This window comes from Macaca fascicularis, chromosome 7 (genome assembly GCF_037993035.2).
Source record: "Macaca fascicularis isolate 582-1 chromosome 7, T2T-MFA8v1.1".
NCBI lineage: Eukaryota > Metazoa > Chordata > Mammalia > Primates > Cercopithecidae > Macaca > Macaca fascicularis.
Window position 1 is genome coordinate 161535532 of NC_088381.1, and position 16531 is coordinate 161552062.

Sequence of the window (16531 nt, forward strand, 5' to 3'; positions counted from 1 at the left end):
TTTTGATACATAGCAAAACTTAAGATCACTGTTCTAGTAAGCTTAAATCCAATGTGGCTTTTATGAACTTAAATTGATTATCCTACAACCTGTTCTTAACACAGCAACACTCAGTAAAAATGGAATGCAAAATTAAAGCAGATCTCCTCCTGGATATCTCCATTATCCACAAAAAGGCATTTATTTCTGGCAGAATAGAAGTCTTTAGAGCCCTAAGTACTGTGGCTGGTGCACACTTCAATTTGTTTTGCCTGTGCCATAGCAGTTGTTATATGTTTTGAATATTAATTCTGTCCATAAGTGTCATGAACTTCTGTAAAGCAATCTGCAAACATTCTCATAATACACTGATTTGGAGATGGTTAGCAGATTTTATCTTGTGTGCCAATTTTGTTTTGATTGGTGGTGACTTGTTGGAGCACAGTGATAAGAAGGATCCTAAGGCCAGTTCTGGACTCAGCAGGAAGGAATGCTGTAATGGATTAGTGATGTCTGTCATGAGTTTGGGATCAGAATAATGCAGCACATGTTCCATATTTTTGCAATTCATGTACTGGTTAAAGGCAGCCTTTTCTTCTATGTTTCTCTAATTGTACAAGAAAACTTGCTGCAACTCTTTATATTCAACTTGACTTTACCATATATAGGAAACTAATCTCATAGTTATGAAGCGCCTATACCCAAATTATTTCTTCATCAATCTGTTCATGTACTCATTAATTTCTTCTTTGTTACTCTCTAAAAATATGATCAGAATGATACTATCTTATTATAGTAGTGGTCTCTGGTCTGTATTTCTTATCTTCTTTTCAAATAAATAGACCTGTTGTATATTTTAAAATGTCATTGGTTCTGGTAACTATATTTCCCTGAATCCTCGACTAGACACATAATCTTATACATGGCCTAACAATGATATAGAAAGTTTGAAGCTAGGATGCTCCTAGGTAGAAAATTTTCTAAAATGTTTGGAACATAAATTCGCTTGGATCATTAATAATATACATTTTTGAATTATAATTGAATATGCAACTAAGACTATCTTCTCATCTGCAAATTCCCACATATTAAGATTAGGCCAACATAGTCCTATGAGTTTAAAATATGGCACTTTAGAAAAATGTCCTACTTTCAATCATATAAACCCCTTACATGTTTTTAATGATGGAATATTGTTAGCTAAGTGTTTTGGGCTACAGAATCATCCAGATGATAACTACTGGTTGTGATTCTCAATCTGACTTATTATAGGTAACTTGGTTCTTTTCCTCATTCTGTGTGTCTACTGAGCTTAGGAGCTGGGTATTAGCAGACTAGCAGAAGTTTAATTGGGTATTAGCAGACTAGCAGAAGTTTAGTAGGTGGGCCACGTGTAAGAGAGAGATGTATTTCATTTGGGCAAGAAACTCATCTTTCCAGTCTCCATGTTTGATGGGAATGGCATAGGAAATGGAATGGTAGAGGATGCCTTACTATTCATGTCAGTTGTTATCAATTTAAAATGCTTCCTGGTGCCAACAATCTAGGATGTTTAGCATAATATACTCTCATGGAAAGAGCAGAATGTCAAGCACCAAGAGATATAGGTTCTAGTCCTAGCTTATCATTCACTAACTCTGTGACCATATCAAACTACTTAACCTTGCTAACTTTAATTTATTCTTATACGAAATGAGATTAATAATCTGCTGTACTTACCCTACAGAGTTGTTGGAGGATCAAGTGAAACTATGGTTGTAAAAACCTTTGAAAACTTATTAATGGAATACCATTGTGGTACTGTACATGCCATCTTATATTGGCTTATCTCTTATCCTAGGAAAATGGACGGAATTGTGTATCTTTGCTTGTCTTTTAAATTTTTTACAGATTAAAAAGGTGATTCTGCTAGGAAGCTTTCTGATGATGGTTCTATTTAGAAAAAAGAAAATAGTAAAGTATCTGTTTTTACTAGGGCATGAATAATTTCACTGAGAAGTATTCATCAGTTGTGCTTTACTTTACAGCTTGGAATCCCATCCACTGCCAGCACATTGAATGCCACAATGCAATTAACAAACCAGCTGTGAAGGTACTGTTTTATTAGACCTGGTGCCATACTGTATTGTCAGTGGTCAAATTGCTGAATGAAGTGGACTAGATTGCATCCTTCTCTGTAAAGCAGAGGCGTGTGCTGTGTAGTAATTCCAAGTACCTCCATATTCAATCTGATTGTACTTTGGCAGACTGGTCAAGAGAGAGCAATGAATGGCGTTGTCTGCAGTTTTGGCTATGCGTTCATAGCCAAGTGCTATGTAGCACTGAGCTAATTATTTATCAGAAGGATCCTGGTAAAATGCTTACATGTCCTTAACTGGTTTCTATTTCAGCTAATGAACTCAGGGAAATGTATTTTCTCTCTGTTTTCATGTGTATGCTACAAATCATGCGTGCTTATGCAAATTCAGGAGTAGTAGGACAAAAAGATAAAATCGTTCAGTTTTAGCTTATATTACAAATATGACTTAACTGAAATGACTGAAAGGTGTCTGGACAGCATAGACATGGAAAGTTACATTAAAAGTAGGGAAACAGTGGCTTACAGAGTCAAGTCATTTTCCTAAGGTTGCCAGTTAGCATCAGAACTGGAGACAGGACCAGGTACCTGATCTCCTAACCTTATTGTCCTTCTACCACACCAAATTGGTTCTGTCCTATTATAATCCTGAATCTTGAAAGTTGAATGTGAAGACAAATAGTCATACCTTTTAACAAAATTATTTATGATATATTTATTGGATACAAAGTGTTTGGCTGGATGGACCTGTGTCTGGATTTGCAAGGTATAATTTTTATATTATTAGGGGTAGGAGTAACCTGAAGTTATCAGAGTTCACAGTTACTTTGGAGAACCAGGTGTCTTGTGGGTTTGCTTCTTTTGTTTTATAGATAGCCTGTAGAAAACCATATACTAATAGAAAACTAACGCCATCACTTTATAGAAACAAAGTAGGAAAGGTGAAATGAGATCCAATAAAAATAAAAGAAACCAAAAATGTGTTTCATGAACCAAAACTGGCAGAGGAGTGCCAATAATAACATTGTCATCTAGATACATTATACTAACAAAGGATGGCCTTGTATTATTATTTTTAATCTCTGCTTTTGTTGAAGGCAAATTGAATGGGTTGATATTAAGAGCAGGTAATTGGCTGGGCGTGGTGGCTCAAGCCTGTAATCCTAGCACTTTCGGAGGCCAGGGCGGGCAGATTGCCTGAGGTCAGGAGTTCAAGCCCAGTCTAGCCAACATGGTGAAATCCCGTCTCTACTAAAAGTACAATAAAAAGTAGCCAGGTGTGGTGGTGTGTGCCTGTAATCTCAGCTACTTGGGAGGCTGAGGGAGAGGAATTGCTTAAACCGGGGAGGTGGAGGTTGCAGTGAGCCATGATCACGCCACTGTACTACAGCCTGGGCAACAGAGTGAGACTCTGTCACCCCCCCCCCCAAAAAAGAAGCAGGTAATGATAACCCACACAACGGAAGTGTAGGCGCCTCCCATTCTATGGTATGTACCCCACTGTTGACCTTCAATAGACATTTGGGGTTCAGAGGTACTCTTCTTTGGAGGATATTTTGAGCTACTCACATGTGAATTCATAGTTTATTCATAGAGTTCAGCTCGATTTTTCACAATGATGAGACTTTCATGTTTCCTTCTTCTTATCCTTTTCTTCCTCCTGCCTAAGTTATATAGCTCCTTCTTTTGGGTCACCCAGACATCAACAGGAAGGGGATCCTTTCTGTCTCGTTTCTGCAGTTATTTTTCCTTGATTTTATGTCAGACTGCATTCTCAGGAGTCCTCTGATATCCTGGTTAGTAATGCTTTCTGGCCTCCTACTTACTGAAAGCATTATGAATTAGATTTTCTCCTTCTTTTCTAGACAAACAGCCCAGTCCATTCCACTGGGTTGGCCTCACTTTTCTCCCTGAAGCGAGTCAGCCAGGATAGGTCAAACCATCCACTTTCTGTCATTTTATAAAAATAGAGGCGAAATTCACATAATATACAATGAACTATTTTAAAGTGAATAATTCAGTGGCATTTAGTGTATTTACAATGTTTGCCAACACCACCTCTTTCTAGTTCCAAGACATTTTTGTATCCCCCCAGTCTTACTTTCTGAACTCCAGTTTCCTTAAAGACCCTCCTTTTCTATTTTCATTCTACACTTTGCAGAAAGATAGCATTCTTGTTAAGTCTTCCTGTGCTGGGGCCATTTTCGCACTACAATAGGTCTGGCTCAGTATTGCTCTTCCTTTACAACGTGAGTACACCCAATCTACATCATCACCACATGACGTGCAAATCAAGGGTATCCAACATCCAAATGCTTACAAAATAATGTTAAGCATAAAGTTAGGAAATTTTATAGTATGCTGTTTAAAAGTTTAAAAAAGTTTAAAAGTTACATATATTCATAGTGAAAAACAATCAGTAATACTTATCAGAATGTTACTATGGATTACATCAAGATGGAGGGTTAATGTGTTAACTGAATTTTCTTGTTTCCCTTTCTCGGTTTTCCAAAGCCTCTACATTGGGCATATGTCATATTTATAAACAAAAAACCCCCCAGTTATTAATGTGACACACAGATATGAACACATTAGTGTGGATGTAAACCAACCTGTTCAGAGTAGAACAAAACTCACTAGACCAACTACAGATCTGATGGGTCATGTTAAGTAAGTTATTTAGGAAATCAGAGGTTGACTAGCTAATCTCTAATGATTATTTACAGTTTTAGCATCCCAGGAGCTTCTCCTTTTGAGTGGAATGAAAAAGTATCTTTACCTGGGAGAGGTATCAATGACTCACTAAAAAAGAGGGTAGAATAACTTATATAATACTTAAGAGGAGCTCCACATGGAGGGCATGGGAAAGATTTGGGGGAAATTGATTAATCCTCACTAAAAGCCTAATATCTCTGTGATAGTAAGCTGTAATGCTAAGCAAGAATGATTTACCAAATAGAAAAGTATTATCTTTGTAATAGGCCGCAAAAATTACTTTTTAGGCAAAAGTCAAGAGTTGTAATAGAATTAAATATGAAAATATGTTGGAACTTAAAGTTTATATCATACTCTGCTTTTGGTTTTACTTGGTTCTACTTGAAGTCCACTTTATGAAATACTTTGGAGCCCAGATAATTATCTAAGGCAGGTTCTGGCAAACGATGGCTCAGACCTAAATCTGGCCTGCTGCCAGTTTTTGTGAATAAAGTTTTGTTAGAACACAGCTATGTTAATTTTCTTACATATTGTCTATGGCTGCTTTCATGCTCCAACAGCAGAATTGAGTAGTTGTGACAGAGACTGTGGCCCACAAAGCCTAAAATATTTACAAAAAAAGTTTGCCAATCTCTGATTTAACACACCCCCAAGTAGTTACTCATTACATCTAAAGAAGCATGAAACTTATATGAGGAAAATTCTCACTCTGAGCCTTTGTCATCAATATATAGTATACAAATGTTGATGGTAAATTGAGCAATTCTAACTAGATTCCTCAATCATTGAAATGTCCGAGTTTTCACTTTGAATTACAGACTGTTTGGGTTATAAGCTTGGATGATTTCCCCCCTTCAAATTTGTGAGAACAACTAAGAAAAGAGTGTAGTTCCAGAAAAATTTGTGTATTAGGCATCTTAACTGCTGAATCAGCTAGCTCATGAGTTGATTATTTTTTCGAGGGTAGGAACAGAATTCAAAAATGGCTTTGGTAAATTATAGAAATTTAAACTCATGCAAAGTACAAAATGCAGTTAGTTATCTAGATTTTTTGTTCATTTGACTTAAAAGATCCAGATATTGAAATATTCTGATGATCAACTGTGAAATTAACACTTTGCATCTCTGTGCTTAGGCTAGTGAAACCCAGCCGTATCAACCAGTCCTAGCAAGGGCAAACAAATTATAGGTCACGTGTAGGAAATAAAAAACCACACTTGAAAAAGAAAAGTTGGATGATTGATACAGAACTAAGATTCCAGAGTAAGAGAAGTGAACCACTCAATGTTAGATTTAATGCCACCTTTTTTGAATGAGGTATACCTTAAGAAGCAAAATTCTCTACCACTAGCATTTTAGTATCAGTTATGATTCTGAAATCTTAATAATATATTTTCCTTTTCCTAATGAGAGACTACTGTTGTTTACCACTTTACAGAAGGAATTAGAGTGAGTAATATACTGCCAATTTGAGCAGCAATTGAACAAGATGATTATTTTGGTTCTTTGTGGAATGAGTGAATTTCTCGACACTATTTATTACTTGAATTGCAAGTAACAGGAGAAATGAAAAACCACAGCAGCCACATTTAAATCCTCAGGGTGGACTCATCAGCTAGTGCAGGGAGAAACATTTATTGGTAAAAAGGGTTTTACTAAAAATATTTATTCCACCTTGCTTTTGGAAAATCTGTCATTATTGAAGCATTTGTGTTAAGAATCTAGGGAATGTGATACCCAGGAACGGGAGAGTTCATTCTGTCTTTTTATGTGTTTCAGATGTGTATAGACCCTTCCCTGTCAGTAGCATTGGGTGATAAACCACCCCCGTTGTATCTCTGTGAAGAATGCAGTGAGAGGATTGCAGGGTAGGTATAAGAGTTCTTAAAGAAAAAGAAATAGAGCAATAATGAGAAGATAAAAATCATTTGGACTTAAATTAGTTACATTACTAAAGTTTCTCACTAGCCTCTCTGATTTTTAAAGGTTAATTATTCTGATATTTAACATATAGCAATCTTTCATTGGGAACATTACAGCTTTGAAAAGTTGCAATATTTCTCTCCGTGTGACATGAGAAGAAGGCAATTCCACTTAATAAATCAGCTGCAATTTTGGAGTAACCCTGTTAAAAAGGCCACAGAGAAAAACAGATGTAAAAGAAAACTGTGGTTTCCAAACATGACATATAAATTATATGGATTCTTTTTGCTTGTTTGTTTCACAGAATCACACTCAGCTTTGTACAGATCATGCAGTATTTTGGTTGGCTTAATTAGCATCTGGAAAGTATCATTTAAAGATAACTGAATATGATGAAGTGCCTATAATTTATAATTTAGCTGGAATGCATTAGACATTTTAAGAGTTTATTATGATGGTGCTCTTAATTATACTTCCTTTCTATTAAAAGCCTTTCAGCAATAGTGTGCAGCTTATAAACATTCATGTGGAAGGAGAATATTTCAATGAAGCTCAAAAATGAATTTTGTTTTTTTTCAATAGGGACCACAGTGAGTGGCTGATTGATGTTCTTCTGCCACAAGGTACGGTTTACTTAGGAAAGGATGAATAATGAGTAATCATGACTAATGACATAGTTGCTTTATCTCCTTTTGTACTATTTTATTTTACAAAGACAGTCGCCAAAGTATTGTATTCTATGAATATTCATTGATATGAGGCATAATATCAATGCCTTGCTTATAATGTACCCACACATTTAATAATGAGGGAAGTAGTATCATCCCTACCAGAATTAAGGGTAGACATTGGAATTAGAATTCCGTAAGACTAAAGCCCTGCCAAATTATGTCTTCAGGGATTTTCTGTATCTGTAACAGGTGTTGTCAGTAATAAGATGCTGCGCCGGGTCTGATTAAGGAGAAGAAAAAGAATAAGGAACACCACCTGGGAGAGAGATGAATCATTGGCCTTTTCCCTGCTACTATTACTAGTACTGTGTCGTCGGGGAGAAATCATTGAATTTCTCTGAGACTCAGTTTCCTCATCAGTAAAATGGGGATAAAGTATATCTAACCCATCTCAATGGAAAGACAAAATTTTAAGGCTTCTTGTAGTTTGTTGGAGTGCTCAAAGCTATGCCCTATAAGTTGGTAGGTCCCAGACAGAGCATTTCTCCACATATGGGAGAAGCAGCTCTTCCAGCCATGTCACTGGAGGCTAAAATGACAAGGGAAAGTACTGACAAACACAGAGGAAAGATGAAAGGTGGAAAATTGCTGCGGGCATACTAAGTTTAAGTAGAGATGGGGCACAGGAAGAACTTGATGGTATATGACTTCAGATGTAGAAAATAAATGGATTCCCATCCTGGCTAACACGGTGAAACCCCGTCTCTACTAAAAATATGAAAAATTAGCCAGGCATGGTGACACCTGCCTGTAATCCCAGCTACTCAGGAGACTGAGGCAGGAGAATCACTTGAACCTGGGAGGCAGAGGTTGCAGTGAGCCGAGATTGCACCACTGCACTCCAGCCTGGGCGACAGAGTGAGACTCCGTCTCAAAAAAAAAAAAAAAAAAGAAGGAACCATGAAAGTCTCATCATTGTGAAAAATCAAGCTGCACTCCTTGAATAAACAATGAATTCACACGTGAGTAGCTCAAAATATCCTCACTCCATTGGATTCTTGGGGGAAAAAAAAAAAGAAAAGAAAAGGATTCATGTGAAAGGCTCATTTGAAAGGAAAACCTTACGCAAACTAAATTCTAAGAATTTTTTTTAAAATTGAAGGCCTTTGCTTGATAATTACACTTTTCGTAGTCTTACTTTTCATATTAGATTATTTATATTAGATTCTCAACCTTAAGGGAGAAATTAATTTAGTGCTCCCCTCTGTAAAATGGAGCAATAATGTCAGCCTCTATATTCTTCAAAGGTACATTTTGAAAATTTACATAAAAATGTCTGTAGGTCAGGCGCAGTGGCTCATGCCTGTAATCCCAGTACTTTGGGAAGTGGAGGCAGGCTGATGGCTTGAGCCTAGGAGTTTGAGACTGGCCTGGAAAACATGGTGAAACTGTCTCTACTAAAAATACAAAAAAACATACAAAATATTTCGGAGGGCGGGAGAGAAAAAGCAATTTAGCCAGGCATAGTGGCATGTGCCTTTAGTCCCAGCTACTTGAGAGGCTGATGTGGGAGGATCATTTGAGCCCAGGAAGTTGAGGCTGCAGCCGTGATCATGCCACTGCACTCCAGCCTGGGCGACAGAGAAAGACCTTGTCTTAAAAAAAAAAACCACCACCACCACCAAAAAAACCTGTAAAAAGATTTGGGCTTATATGGGTAAATGTAACTTTTTTTCCTTTAAATTAGGCTTCTTAATTAGTGATCATCCACTGCTCTGAGGTAAAAGCCATAGTCAAGTTATAAAATATAAGTTATAAAATCCTTTTTAAATATGTCGCTGAGCAGTGATATTCATCTTTAGAGGAAAATTGGCAATAACTTTTCATTATTTATCTAGACATGTGACTCTAACCTCAGATGCTTCAAGATAAACTCTGGGATATCAAACTGTCAAATAACCATTAATTATACAAAACTAGTTTTTAAAAGTGAGTTGTAAATTTTATTGCTTTTTCATCCACTAGTTTAAGATTACCAGACAGGGTTTGGGAGACATTTGCCTTTGATCTTTTAAATAAATTGTAACATAGACTATACTATAAATAAGGTGTTAGTTCATTTTTTGAGTACATACTATTTCAGAGAACATATTAACCGATTCTTGGAAGATTTATTTTCAAATGCTCTCCAGCATCGGTTTTCATGGAAATAATTGATGTGCCCACTAAAAAGAATTCTTATCCATTTATCAAAGTCAATCCCATATGTAGACAGTAGTTTGACAGTCCTGTTCCAACTGGTCTACCCGTGGGATTGAAAATTGCTTTCTCTTAACCCTACAGCTGGTTTTACATGCGCATGTTAAGAATGATATAAATTGATAATTAAAATCCAAGTAGGTCAAGTTAGTAATTTTTTCTACTGTTTTAATATTGCAAATAATCCCATGGTGATGCTGTAAATATATCAACCCAGTGTCATAGTGTAATGGAAAGAACAGTAAATGGGGAATTTGGAGACTTTAACTCAAGGTCTGCCCCTAGCATTGATAGCTTGTGTGACCTTGAAGAATTTAACCACAGTGGTTCTCAGTTTTGTCCTCTGTAAAATGGGGAAATAAGATTAAAGTTGTTTGGCTTTAACAAGATTTGATTTCCAAGTCATGTCTGAAAAGATTAAATTACTTGTAAGAGTAGCAGCATGCAGGTGTTCTTAACCTCACTAAACACACACCGCTAGATGAAAAGAGATCTATTTCATGCTTTCTGAGGAAACTAGAAGCTAATAAAAGTAGATGATAATTTATGAGACAAGCGAAAAGCTGTTGGGGCCAAGTCCAGAGGTCGTGTTACTAAGATTTAAAAAATTCCCCCTCCATGGCCGCCCTTATTTAAAATGGGCTCTAGACCCGGCATGGTGGCTCACACCTGTAATCCTAGCCTTTTGGGAAGGAGGTCAAGGCAGGAGTGTCGCTTGTGGCCAGGAGTTCAAGAACAGCCTGAGAAACACAGTAAGACTCCATGTCTAAAAAAAAAAAAAAAAAAAAAAATCAGCTAGACATGGAGAGCCACCCCTGTTGTCCTAGCTGCTTAGAAGGCTGAGTCAGGAGGATCACTTGAGCCAAAGAGTTCAAGAGGCTGTGGTGGGCTATTATGGGGCCATTGCACTCCAGCCTGAGTGACAGAGGGAGACCCTGTCTCAAAAAATAAATTAATTAATTAAATAAAAATTAGAGGGGCTCTTTCTTTGTTGATATTTTGTGTGCCTTCCCCTTACAGCTGAAATATCTGCTATATGTCAGAAAAAGGTAAGAGCAAACCATTTGTGTTGTTGGGGCATGATTTATTGTGTTTGTATGTAAATTCATTTATTGACCTCTGCCTTATTTCTGCACCATGGTTTCCAGTATGTGCATGCCATTGTGTTTGTGGAGGGGGAAAGGAAATAATTTAGCATGCAAGATTGCCACATCCAAATGGTCTCTATTTCCATTTCTGCTTTTGCTCACCCATCTTATGCACAATGTTTTTGTTCAGTAATTTGCAATAAAAGCCTATGTATAATTCTGGGATAGGAGTCTAATTAGAAAAAGGTTTGAATTATACTGCAATTTACGGTACTTAACTTTAGTTAAGGATATATCTTGTATGCTAGAAATCTCGATTGTTTTGAAGTGGAGTGCAAATAGTCCAATTTGTATGTGTGAAAAACATACCCAGACTGACTGTATATGGACAGTATTTATTTATGTGTAAGTTGAACAATATATGTAGCTAAAGATTCTTCCTTTAATATTTCCTTTAGTTTTTTAAATAATAGTTTCTCTAAACCATCTCCATCTTCTCTTCTTGTTTTAATAATCGAAAAGCGTGAGAGGAGGCAGTATGATGTCATAAAAAAGAACTTTTGACTAGTTGGTTGAGATTCTTGGACTCAGGCTGGTTCTGTTCCCTCCTACCTATGTGGACCTTGCACACGTCATTTAAACTTTTTGGGATGTTGTGAGTAGGTATATTGGAGGGCTGTCTCTGTTATCTATGGATGCATAGCAAATCATCTGAAAACACAGTGTCTCCTATGGCAACCAGTTATTTAATCACAGTTCTGTGGACTGGCAATTTGTCCTATGCTCAGCTCAGCTAAGAGTTCTTTTGATAAATTACTCTAGGCTTACTCATGTATTTGCAGTCAGTTGGTGGCTAAGCTGGGATTGGCTGGCCCCAGATGGTCTCACTCCCATATCTGGGGCTCAGCTGGGATGGCTGGAATGGTGAGATGGGTGGGGTGTCTGGGCCTCTCTCTTTCCACATGACGTCTCATCGTCCAGGGGCTGGGCTGGACTTGTTCACAGGTGGCAGTCTTCTCAGAGAGTGAGAAGGCCTCTCAGAAGTCACACAGCATCATTTCTGTAGCATTCAACAGGTCAAAGCAAGTTCCAAGGCAGCCCAGATTCAAAGAGTGGAGAAATAGGATCGTTGTGGTTATTGAAGGAGTGGCAAGAATTTTGTGATCACATTTAATCTACCACAATCTGTCCTTTGGACATAATTATTTACCTTCTATCCATATGCAAAATATGCTCACCATTTTATATGACCTTCACAAGTCTTATTCATTTATGGCTTCAGACTTAAAGTCTAGTATCTTGTGATCTACATGTGATATGTTGCTGATTAAACTTCTTGGTAACTGATTCTCTTGATTCAGAGTCCTGTGAACTAAGAAGGAAAGTTATCTTCCCTCTCTGCACCCAAGGCACAATGTTGAGACAGGGACAGGATCATAGCAATAGACTTCTGTTCAGAAAGAGGAAGGGAAAGCAGATAGCAGTCATTGGTCTGTAGCAGCTCCAGCCACAAATACATCAACAGTTCCTCTGTCTCCAGGAATAGCATACTTGTCTTGATTACAATCTGGTTTTGTTTCCTAGAAGTAGTTCCCTAATCTGTTACTGTCCTCTTGAGCTCTTGGCTCCACTCTCTGAGGCATCTTTTCTTTTCAATAAGTAATGGTCCATGTTGCAGCTGAATAACTTTCTCAATCTGCTTCCTGCATGTAGGAGTTAGGGTCCCATAGACCTCTTTTCATTTAGAACTGTGTCTGTTTAGTTTTAGCTGGTGGTGCTTTTGCTAGTATGACTTTCTTAAAAACTTTGTGGATTTTCAGTGAATCTCAGTGGGGTCCTGTGCCCCCGAAAGCCACATCTTTAATTATTTTTGAGGCAGTCCTTCCTGTATTTTGGGCATTTCAGTGTGCCCTTAAAATTATTAGAAGCCCTGTTATAGCTGAGAGGCTCAATTCGACACCACCTTATAACTTTCTGAAGCCTTAACAAAGGATCTCAGAGTCATAGACCATATTCTTCCTTTGATCTTTATTCTGAGGCCATTCTTACTTTGAGAATCTTTTATAAGCTTGAGGGACTAGGATTCCAAACAGTTCTATTTTCTAAATCAGCATGTTTTGGCTCTGGGGACATACCTAATATATTTGACACCTAGGGTAGATCATTTTTTAACACTTCCCTTTTTATATGACAAAGTTATTTTTATAACAAGCTTCAAATTAGCACATTTTTATTGCTTATCCTTTAATAAACATTGTGTTTTACTTAGACGTTAATTTGGAGAACTTCCATTAAGTTCATAACAGTTCAGAATTGTTTGAGTTTCTCCTGGGTAGTTTGTATTCTGCCTCTTTGGTACTGCATATTCCCTGAATGGTATATTTGAAATAAGCAATGATAGCATCGTGATTGGAAAGATGAAGAGACAGACCTTAATTATTTCAATTCTGTGATTTTGTGAGACTACTTGGAGTTATTTCTATGTGTTGGTTAAAATTCAAAACAGTGAAACAAAGTGGTTGGAGTGAACATTTGAAAACATGCCCAGCTGAATCTCCATCTAAGGGAAGCCTCTCTAGTTTACTTTGGAAATGAATGAGCTGAATCCACATGGGTTGAGGCCTTTCAAATATATTATCAAAACTTAGTAGGAATCCTAGCAATTATTTAGAACTTCGATCAACTCAAGATTATTTTTGGGGAAATGTATTTTATTGCTGACGTTGTTTAGAATAGATGGCATGTGGTAATAAACCAGGTTGACTTTTAGTCGGTATTCCAGATATTATCATATGCAGTGTATCCAGACACTCCATAAGAAATTGCTCAAAATTTAGCAGCATAAAACAGCAACATTTAATTATGTTCATAGACTCTGTGGATTAGAGCTTTGGACAGGGCATGATGGAGATAGCTGAGGTATGCCCTTAAGATCCTTAGAAGCCATCCCCCGCAACCAGCTTTTTTTTTTTTTTTTGTCTGTCTAAAAGAGTCTATGGTGTACCATATTAAATTCTGAGTTCTTAAAGGGTTTTATATTCAAGCCCTTGTCATCATTTTTTTTTCCTACTGAGACCACATTTTCCTGATAGGTCCCTGGATTTGATGTTTGCCTTGAAACGTTTTCTTACCTTGAGAATCCTATGCTGGCTAGAAAGACTGTCCTGAGCTCAATATTTTCCCTTTAAATTCTAGGTGAAGACAGATTAATTCATTCTTTTATCTCCCTCCTCTCACAAGCTCCGAGTTCATAAAGGCTTAGAGTCTAACGCCCTCTTGGGGGTGTTCACATCTTCACAGGCACTATTGAAAGAGACATCGACTATGTGGTGGTCGCATCTCTCATAGGCTTTGCACGTCTCCAATAGCTTCATGTGGGTGCTGCCTCACTCCTCTGCCTCCCGCCAGGGCAGCTTGAACGTAGCACCCCTGAACTGGGAAATATCTTACCCTCCACCACTTTTCTCATTCCCGTTACTTCATTTGTGGTACCCTTCCTGCGGTTGATGTCAACGCTGACTCTATGAAGGTTTCTGGCTGTGTACGTCCCTGTGGTCTTCATAGAGGGCCGGTGGACATGGGAAAGCCTGGTTTGAGGCCATCACCTTGGCATAGCGCAGTCCCTGTCTTTGAATGCAGCATCTACCTGTCCTTGAATGCGACAAGGACAGAGGAGCTGCAGTGGAAAGCTACTCTTTGAGGTGCATAAAATAATTTTGAAAGAGTTTATTCTGGGAGTTAACATCATTTCTTTTCTTCCCTGATGTGCTGTGATGTTGCACTCTCTTGATCTGTGGTTCTGTTTTTTTCTTTATATTTCTCCTGAAAACTCTTGGAATATTAACTTGAAATAATCCAGAAAGTATCCTCCCCTTCCCTCCCCCCATGGCCGAGGTCACTTTACACAGGGCTTCCCAACACAGTGCCACTGACATTTAGAGCATTTCTACCACTCACAGGAATAGAAAACACTCCTCCCTTTATTTTTTAACTACGACTGAAATCTAGCTGGTGGGAGAATAACCTGCGCTTTGGAAACCAGTGACCCTTGAATGTGTTGTCACTTCGAGTGGCCCCTGATTCTTAGCCAAGTTTACCTCGGTGGTCAATTTTAATTGATTTCACTTTCTTGGCTTCTAGAACTGCAGTTCCCACGTTAGAAGAGCAGTTGTCACCTGCTTCTCAGCAGGGTGCTGTGGTCGTCACGGAAACAGGCCTGTTCGGTACTGCAAGAGGTGCCACTCAAATCATCACAGTAATGAAGTGGGGGCCGCTGCGGAGACTCACCTCTATCAGACCTCCCCTCCGCCCATCAACACGCGGGAATGCGGTGCTGAGGAGCTGGTCTGCGCAGTGGAGGCGGTGATCAGGTAACATGCAGTTTCTTAGTAGCTACCTCTGACAACTCCACCTTGCTTTGAGCTAACCTCCGCACACTGAGATGTGCATATTTAATGCAACCTCAAATTCCTTTAGCCCAGCTGCTCACCTTCCCACAGTGTTGTAATGATGCTATTTTAATTCATGATTTCAATGAATATTTTTACGGATGCCAGTTATGTGCCAGGCACTATGCTGGGCACTTGGGAGGCAGGAGGGAATAAAATATAGTCTCTGCCCTTAAGTTACCTATGAAGGGACTAGAAAAACATAAGCATGTCATTGTGGTAAGGTTTGGTGAGCTCACTAACAGCCTTGGGGAGAGGGCGTTAGGGGAACTAAGTGAAGGGGCCAATCAGAGTGAAGCATATGAGTAGGCCTGACTTGACTGACAGCAGCATTAACCAGTTAGGAGGCGGGGCAGGCGACAAGCGCGAATTACCTGCACAGGAAACAGGTGTGGGACAACTCCAGGTAATTCCATACCGGGATAAACCACGACCCTGTGGAGTCAGACAGGGACAGCAGGGACAGGTCCTGCAGGCTACTGGGTTTTTCTTCTTCTATCACATGACCAAAAAAAAAAAAAAGGCAATTGAAATAACTTCTACACTTGCTCACTTTTTTGTCTGATACTCATCGAGGCAAGATGTTTTGTTTGCTTGTTTGTTTTTGTTTTGTTTTGTTTTGAGACAGAGTCTGTCTCTGTCGCCCAGGCTGGAGTGCAGTGGCGTGATCTCGGTTCACTGCAACCTCCGCCTCCCCCGTTCGAGCGATTCTCCTGCGTCAGCCTTCTGAGTAACTGGGATTACAGTTGCTCGCCCCCACGCCCGGCTAATTTTTCATATTTTTAGTAGATACGGGGTTTCACCATGTTGACCAGGCTGGTCTTGAACTCCTGACCTCAGATGATCCACCCGCCTCGGCCTCCCAAAGTGCTGGGATTACAGGTTTGAGCCACTGTGCCCGGCTCTAGACAAGATTTTTTTTTTTTTTTTTTTAATTAAAGAACCAATATGGCCGGGCTCAGTGGCTCACGCCTGTAATCCCAGCACTTTGGGAGACCGAGGCGGGCGGATCATGAGGTCAGGATTTCGAGACCAGCCTGACCAACATGGTGAAACCCTGTCTCTACTAAAAGTACAAAAATTAGCCGGGCGTGGTGGTGCCCGCCTGTGCTACTCAAGAGGCTGAGGCAGGAGAATCACTTGAACGCGGGAGGCGGAGGTTGCAGTGAGCTGATATCGTGCCACTGCATTCCAGCCTGGGGACAGAGCAAGACTCCGTCTCAAAAAAAAAAAAAAATTAGAATTTAAGTTTTAAAAGATAGAGGCCAAGTCTTTTCTGTTTCTCTTATCCCAGTGGCTGACACATAGTAGAAATGCAATAAATGTTTGTCAAATCGAACATTATGGGAAGTTTGAAAAGAAATAAAAACA

The 16531-nt window shown here is 38.8% G+C and overlaps 1 protein-coding gene across 16 annotated transcripts in view; it reads left to right on the forward strand.

Annotated features, from left to right (window-relative positions):
- Window positions 1-16531, forward strand: part of UNC79 (unc-79 homolog, NALCN channel complex subunit) — a 277231-nt gene that overhangs the window by 92085 nt on the left and 168615 nt on the right. For all 16 annotated transcript variants that reach the window (XM_073998138.1, XM_015454151.4, XM_045396908.3 and 13 more), the window contains 5 exons: window positions 2007-2071; window positions 6551-6639; window positions 7277-7317; window positions 10645-10673; window positions 14853-15082. In XM_073998138.1, coding sequence (XP_073854239.1) covers window positions 2007-2071; window positions 6551-6639; window positions 7277-7317; window positions 10645-10673; window positions 14853-15082 — 454 coding nt within the window. The remainder of the gene's footprint in view (window positions 1-2006; window positions 2072-6550; window positions 6640-7276; window positions 7318-10644; window positions 10674-14852; window positions 15083-16531) is intronic.